Genomic DNA, 9,793 nt, shown 5'->3' on the forward strand with positions numbered 1-9,793 from the left:
ACAGCAAGGGGGCTCCTATCAAAAGAGCCCCATGAGGCCATGACATTCTGCCAAGCACAAGCTCTTTGTTGAGTCGGCCATTCACAAAGATCACCAGATAGGGAGTTTTTTTTCAGTCAGCTGACGTGTCACCATTCGAGTACTACCAACAGTTCTAGGTCACCACGCGAACAAAAAAAAAAACAGTTCTGAGTCACTGACAGCCTGGCCGGTCACGGAAACGCTGAAGCGCATCTGCGCATGGCAGGCCGGGCATTCTACATGACCGATCCGGCCCAACCCAACCGAGGAACCCCACGGCCATTCAGACGTCAGCCCGCACGCCACGCACAAGCGACGACCCCTCCCTCCTCCTCCGCCGCCCTAGGGTTCCGGCGATGGCGCACGGCGGCCAGCCCCGCCGCGCCCCGGCCGCACGCCGCCCCAAGCCTTCCGCGTCCGCGCCCGCGCCCGCCGCTGACCGGAAGCGGAAGCGCGCCGCCGTCTTCAAGACCGTCACGCTCAAGAACCAGATTCGCTCCACCGAGCGCCTCCTCCGCAAGGTACTGGGTCTCTCCTCGCTCGCCTGTGGTTACCGGTCAGTGGTGGTGGCTCGTGGACTGGCTATGCTTGTTGTGGTCGAGCAGTGCTTGCTCGGACTTTGTTGATTAAAAATTTGGCTCAATTAGTGTCGATTGCCACTTGCTAGTGTAGGGATTGCAGTCATAGATGGTCCGACTGGTGCCCCATTTTGCTTGCAATTAGCTGTGTTTAGTGCCCGCTCTAAGGATTTCAAGAGCTTAGTGCTGTAGCTGGATTGATGCTGGCTTTGGCACGGGTATGTGCAATGTTGCTTGAGAACCGTACATCTGATGTTATGTAGGAAGCCTTAGCTCGAATGCTCGATACAACGTTGCTTGAGAACCGTACATCTGATGTTATGTAGGAAGCCTTAGCTTGAATGCTCGATACATCTGAAAAATGTCAGGAATAACATTTGATTGCTGTCCTCCATTTGGAAGTGCAGTCTGGGACTCTGGGTCGATGACGAGTGGTTTATAGCTTAGCAGGTTGCCCTAATTATCTGAGAAACAAGTAGGATTAACGTCACCACTCACCATTGATGGTGGAAAATTCACTTCTATTCAAGGAACACTTGTGCACTCGGTTGCCCCCAGATATGGCGATATGGATACAAACACCGGTACTGCCGCATGGCATTTTTTTCTTTCAAAAGTGCAGATACTGTGATATGTTTGCCTATATATAATAAATATTTTTAAAAATAGAAATTAATGGTTATATGAAAACAGGACAGTTTAGGAATGCTAATAAGGTGATAGAAACATGAAAATGCAATGTAAATATGATTTTAGTTTTCTTCAGCAACTGCAACTTCAATTTGAAGGCTGCCGAAGAGTAGGGTGGGCATGATCTGACCCCCTTATTGGATATCAAGCAAATCCATTTTGACTCTGTTGTAGCTTCCTTTGTCTTCCTGAGTATAATTCTTGCATCTGAATCGCCCAATTCCTCCACCTCCTGCACCTCCTTCTAAGATGTCCACGTGATTCCACAAAGGCCTGTTGCATATATATTTGCCGGCACATCCTAAAGTGTGAGGCATATGCTATGTTTTCAAGGCGTCTGTAAGGCGACGCCTAGGCGTCGAGGCGCTCCCCCAGCGCTTTGCAAATATGCCCGCTTTAGGCGCCCAGGCGTCGAGGCGCCCCCCCAGCGCCTTAAAGCGAAGCGTCGCCTTAAAAACATAGGGCATATACAACATTAGACAACGAGAAGACCAACTTCAGCAAGCAAAGGACAGAAAGGGTAAAGTCTCAACTCACCGTGGCCAAAATGTTGCCTCTCTGGTTGGTTGGAGCCTGGGAGGAAATGCAGGAGAAGGAGGCGGTGCTCAAATCTGTCTGGTGGAGCAGTGGCTAGCTTGTTTTTCTCCAGTGCAGCGCCAGATGGGTGGAGAGGGAGCACTGGAGGCTGGCCTCCTTCCTTGCATGGAGGCACTTAGGTCAAGGGAGAGGGATTAGGGGTGGCGGTGCTAATGGGGGAAGGAGTGACGGTTCTCAGATGCGTGGAGGGAACACCGAAGGCCGGCCTTCTTGCTGGTGTTGCGGTGATCAGGTAGGGCAAGTGTGGCTCTCAGGTGGGCATGGGGGCCAGCGGGGCGTTCTGTATATAGTTGGGGTCGTGTAGGGTTTTTATGTATTCTGGAGGTATCACAGGCGTATTCTTTTAAATAGAAATTCCTTTGATACGTATGAGGTACATATTTGTGCATATCTGAATGTATCCGAGTATCCGGGCCTGATACACTGGGTTTTCGCATATCCATGTTTCCAGGCCTGGCATGCGTGATGTCTGATGCACATAGTTATACACATATGTTTTGATTCATACTAATCCAAATTAAGGAATCGATGCTCAAAGCTTTCCCCAAATGACAAGTTCTGGCAGACTTGGGGCCTCTTCCATATGTATCTGGTGCCATTTTGCAGAACACATATTAGCCTTAGCCCTACATACATTTGAGACCTGTATTGAGATCTTGCATATTTTATCTACAGGACCTTCCTAATGACATGAGGGTTGCTCAAGAGAAGAAATTGGAAGAACTAAAGAGACAGCAAGAGAAACAGACTCAAGAGGCCATGCAACGCACAATACAGTTGAGGGATAGAAAGATAAAGTTTTTTGGTCGGTGTCCTCTTACCTTTGTTTGTATTCGTTTCTAGTGTCCTTTGTGACTGTCTGCCTGTATGACCTTATGATTTTTTTGATGTGGGCATTCTAACTTCACAGAGAGGCGAAAGATTGAGAGGATGATAAGGCGTCTTGATAAACAGCAACGTTTAAATGCTGATGAGGCCAGCAACAAGTTGGCAACATTGCGAGAAGATCTTGAATATGTTAGAGTAAGCTCACTGACGTTCTTTCTTTTGCTTTGTGAACCATTTTTTGGCATGGGATTTTGTATATTTCTTTAGGACCAAGGAGTATCCTTGGTCTCATTCATGGCTGGTACTTGTTCTAGAACCATTGAACCTCCTTCAATTTTCAGCTAAAGGTTATTTATCTTTGTTTGTGCAGTTTTTCCCAAAGAAAGAAAAATATTTCCCTTTATTCACCGGGGGTAATACACCAGATGTTGTGGAGAAAAGGAATGCATGGCGTAAACAGATCAAGGAGAATCTCATCGCGGCGGCAGCAAATGGAAAGGACCTAGAAGGTACATGTTCCTCTTGATTAGCTTTCAATTATTGATTTATCTATATTATGATTGCATCTTCAACCTTCATGTTTACATTGAAATATGTTCCACCTGTTGGCTAGATATGTACTGTCTAAAGCACTGAATTTTGTTTTTGCATCACCCAACAGAGACAGCCAGTGACGATGACACCTTGGATGTGAGTGAAGATGATTTCTTTATGTCTGGAAGTTCAAGTGATGAAGAGGCAGATGATGAGCTTACCGATAAAAGTACAAAGTATGATTCACAACTCTTGGACATTGTACTTGCTATTAGGTTCCCAGTGGTATATCATGCTATAAATTTGTTACTCTGCGAACATTACACGGGGTGACCAATTAATGTTTAGTTCGGCTTAGATTATTGCATACGGGTGCGTTAATAAAATTGGGTTATCCTAAAACTATCTGTGAGTAATCATGATATGTAAGTGAATCCATGCAATGTTGCTTTACTGCTGCAAAATATCCTATTTGGGTCTGCAAGATAGCATTTTTTTTATGACCGGACGATTTTCCCATGGCAAATGTCATTGTCAGCTTAGTTTTGAAGTCAAGGGACAAGGCTGGTTCCCGAAAAACAGGGTCTATAATCATTTCATTAGTTGGTTGATGCTCATGCAGTTTGAATCATTTCAATTTGTGGTGGGAAGACATAATATTTTCTAATAAATTATTCCCCACAGATTTTCTCAGCCTGGATCGTAACCTTGTATCTGTTTTGCCTTAACATCTTATGTTCAGTGACTTCATCACTACATAAATGTTGCATAGCACGGAAAGATATTCTAATGCTTTTTTTTCCAGAGAACCTGGTGCTTCAGGTAGGGCAGCGTCTGGTATGTCGAGTGATGAAAAGAACCAGGTTATTTTCTGCACTGCGTCTCCAGTGTTTCCAATCAGCTGTCACAATTTTGCTTCCTTATATTTAAGCCCACTACTATGCAATGCAGCGGCAGAGAGATGCTCGGGTGCTTATGCCACCACCTCGCTCATTACCACCTAATAGAGCTAGATCTGCGGATAAACGTGCGGTGTCCAGCTCTAGCAATGCTTCGACCAGCACAAGCGGTAACTCATTCAAAAATAGGAAAGCATCCAATCTTTCTGGAGATCACAACAGCACTCTGAGTTCAAATTCTGATGCTCATAAGCCACGCCGCAAAAGGAGACCGAAGAAAAAGAAGCAGGTATAACTTTGCATACATGCTTTAGCCTTCGTACATTATGTCCTGATATCTATATATGACTGAAAATAACTCCGATGGTTTGAACCTAAAGGTTTTCTAGTCAGTGATGTTGTGTGGTTATTTATCGTAAGTAGATATCCATAAGAACAGTCAGACTAATAAAATCTGTCAAACATGAAGATAAATCTTTCCACATGTTGTGGGTGTGGTGCATGTATATGTATAACTGTAAGTTGGTTATGCTTGACTATTGCGCACAAGTTGGTGGACAGTTTTTTAGCGAGACTCAGATGTTGCATGGTTATTTATGGCAAGTAGATGTCCATGAGAACATTCATAATAAGATCTAAGGAACATGAGGAGAAATCTTTCCACATGCTGTGTGTGTGTATGTCTTTACGTTTATAACTGTAAGTTGGTTATGCTGGACTATTTTACACAAGTTGGCGTACCGTTTTCTAGAGAGACTCAGATGTTGCATGCTTATTTATCCCAAGATGATATTCATAAGAACAGTCATGATAATAAAATCTGACAAACGTGAAGAGAAATCTTTCCACATGGTGTCTGGGTGTGTAGCATGTATGTATGTATGTGTATAACTGTAAGTTGGTTATGCTTGGACTTTTTTCACACAAGTGGGGAAGCTATATCATTGGGAATAATATCTTAGTTGGTTACCTTTGTACCATTTGTCTGCCTGCGTACAACACCACCGATACCATGTCACCTTGTAGCCCTGTACTTCAGTATTATACAAAAGTCTCATGATGCTTGCTGCTGCTTGTCCATCTCCACAGGCATGAATGAATATTCCGATCCTCCAGAAGAGCAGAAGCCAAGATCTGTTCCATCCCAAAGCGCGGCTTCGTTCATGGCTCGTCGGTTCGAAAAGGGAGGAAGAAACCCAGCAAAAGTGTGCCTGAGCAAGCAGATGATTTTGTACGCTCGCTCTCTCTGATGTAAAATGAACCCTCCCTCCCGTCGCCCCGCCCCCGTTTGTCTTGCAGATACAGAACAAATTACCGTCGTAAACACCCGACATTGCTCGTTCTTATTGTCCCTGAGTATGTCTTCAACTCTTTACAACTGGGTGCCAGCTCCATTCGGGCGAGCACACGCTGTGCTCTTGCCTGAAAGCCATGCTGCACGCTCTCACCGTCTCCTTGCCGAGTACGTATGTGGTTGCCAGGCTGTGGTCTGTGGGGTGTGGACCTGCCTGCCTGCCCGCCGCTGCGATCCCATGACCTGGTAACGCGTGATGCCGCTGAAGTGTTGTCTCCCCACTGTCTGGTCCGCATCTGTATCATCGTCATCATCATGCATGGCATGCCTTGTCCGTAGCTAGCCATAGCCTCCAAGAAGAATGTTCAACCTTACCCTCTCGCAATGTTTTTTACCGGGCATGTGTAGTGATAGCACAATGTTACTTACTGGAGTGGAGTAGTACATCGGGCGGCTACGCTTCCTTATCCTGCGCCTGCGTTTTGGCCAGGATTTGGTTGCTCGTGCAGCCATGGCCCTGGAGGATTGGGGGTGGAGGTCCCGGTTATGCTGTGTGTGACGTACGGTGCAGACTTGCAGTGACTCCTCTACATTCGTATGCAGCGACTCCTCTACATCCGCGCCGCTGCACGGAGCAGGGACTCCGGGATTTGTGCGTGTTATCCGTTTGTAAAACAAAAGAAAAACGAGTCGTCTTGGCAGAAATCGTCGTCGTTGCTGGTGCTGATATGAATGTTTAGGTTTGATCTCATTCAGATCGATGTGGTTTATGTGTACTGTTCTTGGAAGGAATATGTCCACAGGAAAAGAGAAGGGAGAACGGGTACAGTGGTATGGAAGGAGAAGGGAAAAGCCAGGGGAATGGCAATGGCGCCACAGGGGTAAGGAATATGATGAAACGTCGCTTCTTGATCGGACGTGTCCTGGGATGGACAGTTCACGCGCCACCACCACTACCACCAGTTCGACATGACTAGTGCCATCATCAGCAGACACAGATCAAATGTACTCATCTTGTAGGGATGAATAGACCACCAAATTTGGAGCTTAGTCTCAGCCTCATTTTACGATCCGTGTCCCAGCTCCTCGGCGGTACAAAAGATTAGGTTAACTACAAACTAAGCATCTACACACAAGTTCTTTCTTACTGCATGGCTGCCTGAACCTCTGACTGTACATCAGTACATGCATGTACCTACTACTACTAGTACAACAAAACAGTACCGCTACTGCTACTGCTCCAGGCCGATCCGGCCGGCGTGGCCGCCGGAGCGCGCGCGCCTGTGAGTCCTGGACCCAGCCTCGCGCTCGTACCGAGTACATGGGTCGAGTACTTGGCATGCCAGGCGCGTGCCCGCGTAACCCGGCCTCCGTCGCCCTTCACCCATGGCCTGATCATGCATCCGGCCCATGCGTCTGTGTGTCCGTCTCCTCATCATGTGCCACGGCCGGCTCTTCCATCATCTCCAGATCGCTTCATGTATGTATGCGTGCTCGATCGTGTCCTTTTCGTCGTCATCATCATCGTGCTTCGGAGCTTCTCATTATCCTCAGCCTCTTGCAGGAGGAGATGAACATGCTGCAGAACCAGACAAACAACAACCTCGTTAGTTAGACTCAGGTTATAGTGTAGCATGTAGATCCACACCAAAGATCGACGTTGGTCGGTTGGTATGCAAATTAAGGTGGGTGTTGGTGTGCTTACTCCCACGGGACGTCGCCGGCGAGCATGAGGTCGCCGTCCTTGTCCTCGTAGGCCATGGCGAACTGGCCGTTGTCCGGCGAAGAGCAGGAGGAGAAGCAGCCGAAGAGCGCGTCCAACGCGGCCCGCAGCTCCCCGTACCCCCCGTACGTCCGCAGGTCCACCTTCCGCAGGTAGGGCGCCCCGTCCATGCTCACCTTCACGTACAGCCTCCCTCTCTTCCCGGCCTCTCCAGGGCCTTTACTCTCCTTCGCCGCCGACGCCGACGCCGACTGGAACGTGCTCTTCCGGTACGCCCCCACCGGCGGCCACCCAACCACCTGAACCCTGCGCGCACAGACCAAAAATTCCATTAGCTCCTGCTCAACCAGTGCACATGCTATATGCACGTTGTGGTGGCCGGCGCTTACTTGGAGGCCGGCGCGGCGTCGTGGTCGTCGGTCCCGGAGGCCTCGCTGGTGGCCGCGAGTGCCACTGTCGACGACGACCGTTTCTTCTGCGCGTCGCCGCCGCCGCCGCTGCCCGGCGGGCCGAGCCGCAGCTCAGCGTCGATGATCTCCATGGATGGATGGATGAAGAAAACGAGAAGTGCGTGAGGCTTGGATGGTTGGATGGAGACGGAGGTAGCGTAGCGTGTGGTTGAGGTTGAGGTGCGGACGTTGCTTCGCTTGGGTTGCGCGGCTGCCCCCGCATATATAGCGGCCGGGTTGGTGATGGGTGGCTGGCTGGAGTGGCTGGTGGTTGCGTGCCCGGCTAGCTGCTCTCACACGCTCGCCAGGACAGGGACGGGTGGGCCGGGGGGACAGCGAGGGAGGTGCTGTGTCTGGGCCCGGGCAGACAGGCGGGCCCGGCAGTAATGGACCGGGTCGGGGCAGATTCCCAGCGGTGCCTGGTGGCGGGCCCCCGGGCTGTCTGGCACATGCGGCGGGGCCCGGCGGCCGGTGCGGTGGGACCGCGCCGCACGGACGTGTCGCGCGCGGCTCGGCCACGGCCACTCTGGTCTTCACGGTCATGCATGTCGCCCTCTTCGTACGTACGTACCATGCCCGTCAGTTAACTGCACGTAGTAGTTTTTTCAAAAAAAAAAGTTTCAATACTAGTACGGGTTACCCAGGTAAAATAAGGTGATACTAGCACGTAGTACGTACTTTGTTGGCCAGTCGATCACCTTTTTCCTACCCTGCTTAATTATGCTGTAATTATGCATGCGAGGACGCGCACGCTGCATGTATACTATATAGTAGACACATTAACTTGTTAGCATTAGGGTATGGCTAGGTCTCGACTCTCAGCCGAGACTTAACAAAATCTCAGTCAAGTGACATAATACATACGTACACACAGAAGATTCCGGAACCCACTTGCTTGGCCGACCCGACTTGTGACCCGATGAAGCAAACGACAACGCGAGAGCACGGTCCAATCCTGCCCGATACGGTGACGGTCTAGGCAAACATTGTGAGCAGCCATACACAGAGACGCACAGAGACGCATATGCATGCATATCACCGGCCAGCTTTCGTGCGCGCAGGGGTTGCCCAACGGACCCAGACAAGACGGCGAGCTGGCGAGGCACGCAAGCGGAGGCCCATGCAACTCTCGCCCGCCCGCTCTCCATCGCATGCATGCATGCATGCAATGCACCGCCAATAATAAACAAACAGACGCATATGCACGCACATCTCGTGCCGCGGCCGTCGACCCGATCCGGTAGGGGGCGGCCACGCCTTTCCCGCTGGGGCCGCGGGTCGTTGCCTGTCCCCTCCCCCCTCACTCGTGATCGCATTCACGCCCGCGCGCCCAACCGGCCAGCTAGCCACTCACCAAAGCTGGCTCGCCCGATCTGATTCCCTGGAGCGAGTGGCTTGCTTGCATGATTCTGGAAAATCGATCGCCTGCCACTTTGTCGCGCAGGGAAATTATGTACTAGTATGCGCGTTACGGTAAAGATAGCTGAATGCAATTTTCTTTTGCTTCCTATGTAAAGTAATGATTTAAAAATTCTTATATTACTTTTTTTTTGAATTGTTTCGATTGCTTACCACATGTGTCATGTGGTAAAAATTCTTATATTACTTTACGGAAGGAGCACGTAGGCTATATAAATTTTTAGGCCGCGAAATACATATGGTTCCTCGCATAGGGTAGTTTTATAGTCTGATATAAAAAAGAGTGCATTAAGAGCGTCTACGACCACGATCGGCTAATATCGATCCCCAAACATTCACGGACGTGTCTGCTCAGTGACCAGGCGCGTTCGTTTTGATTCTTCGTTTATGCATGTATGTAACTGTTATGCACGCACTCGGATTCTCCCTCTCAATTAGGTTTCAGGTACAATTGGGGAAGGAGGAAAGTCATAGAGGAAAACAGAAAATGGTTGGGTTCATTGCTTGACGACCTCTTCTTTGCTCGATCTTCATTCATATAGCTGGCTCCCCTGCCGTGCTCTGTTTCTCCTTCCTTTGGGCCTCGGATTCCAGTGCCAATCTTCGGTTGCATCTTGTCGCCTTGGGCCGTCGCCCTGGCCGGCCTAGGAGATAACAACAACCACGTCCCTTACATCCTCCTCAAATTGTCCAATCACATGCATGTGACTGGTGGGAATGAAGAGAGAAAGAGAAAAGAAAGAATAAAAAAATGGTCCGGG

At 49.4% G+C, this 9,793-nt stretch overlaps 2 protein-coding genes across 2 annotated transcripts; one reads left to right on the forward strand and one right to left on the reverse strand.

Annotated features, from left to right (window-relative positions):
• The first annotated feature begins 278 nt into the window (after window positions 1-278).
• LOC123113692 (rRNA-processing protein efg1) lies at window positions 279-5,493 on the forward strand. The gene is made up of 8 exons (XM_044534996.1): window positions 279-542; window positions 2,562-2,691; window positions 2,797-2,909; window positions 3,085-3,223; window positions 3,376-3,484; window positions 4,054-4,111; window positions 4,200-4,436; window positions 5,237-5,493. Exons 1-8 carry the CDS (start codon window positions 378-380, stop codon window positions 5,240-5,242), a joined length of 957 nt encoding a protein of 318 aa, XP_044390931.1. The 5' UTR covers window positions 279-377; the 3' UTR covers window positions 5,243-5,493.
• A 933-nt stretch (window positions 5,494-6,426) lies between these two features.
• Window positions 6,427-7,807, reverse strand: LOC123113693 (auxin-responsive protein IAA14). The gene is made up of 3 exons (XM_044534997.1): window positions 7,554-7,807; window positions 7,147-7,470; window positions 6,427-7,020 (listed from the first exon to the last, which is right to left on the reverse strand). The coding sequence occupies exons 1-3, from the start codon at window positions 7,703-7,705 to the stop codon at window positions 6,963-6,965; spliced, it is 534 nt and encodes a 177-aa protein (XP_044390932.1). The 5' UTR covers window positions 7,706-7,807; the 3' UTR covers window positions 6,427-6,962.
• Window positions 7,808-9,793: the final 1,986 nt, after the last annotated feature.

Source organism: Triticum aestivum, chromosome 5B, assembly GCF_018294505.1.
Source record: "Triticum aestivum cultivar Chinese Spring chromosome 5B, IWGSC CS RefSeq v2.1, whole genome shotgun sequence".
Taxonomy (NCBI): Eukaryota; Viridiplantae; Streptophyta; class Magnoliopsida; order Poales; family Poaceae; genus Triticum; species Triticum aestivum.

What these genes read in the sequence shown, in the direction of transcription:
- LOC123113692 (XM_044534996.1), top strand. Translation starts at nt 378, where the DNA reads ATGGCGCACGGCGGCCAGCCCCGCCGCGCCCCGGCCGCACGCCGCCCC. An exon ending in TAGAAAGATAAAGTTTTTTG is followed by an intron (nt 2,692 to 2,796) that starts GTCGGTGTCCTC and finishes CTAACTTCACAG; the next exon opens with AGAGGCGAAAGATTGAGAGG. An exon ending in CGAGTGATGAAAAGAACCAG is followed by an intron (nt 4,112 to 4,199) that starts GTTATTTTCTGC and finishes TATGCAATGCAG; the next exon opens with CGGCAGAGAGATGCTCGGGT.
- LOC123113693 (XM_044534997.1), bottom strand. Translation starts at nt 7,705, where the DNA reads ATGGAGATCATCGACGCTGAGCTGCGGCTCGGCCCGCCGGGCAGCGGC. An exon ending in GACGCCGCGCCGGCCTCCAA is followed by an intron (nt 7,471 to 7,553) that starts GTAAGCGCCGGC and finishes CTGTGCGCGCAG; the next exon opens with GGTTCAGGTGGTTGGGTGGC. An exon ending in GCCGGCGACGTCCCGTGGGA is followed by an intron (nt 7,021 to 7,146) that starts GTAAGCACACCA and finishes CTGGTTCTGCAG; the next exon opens with CATGTTCATCTCCTCCTGCA.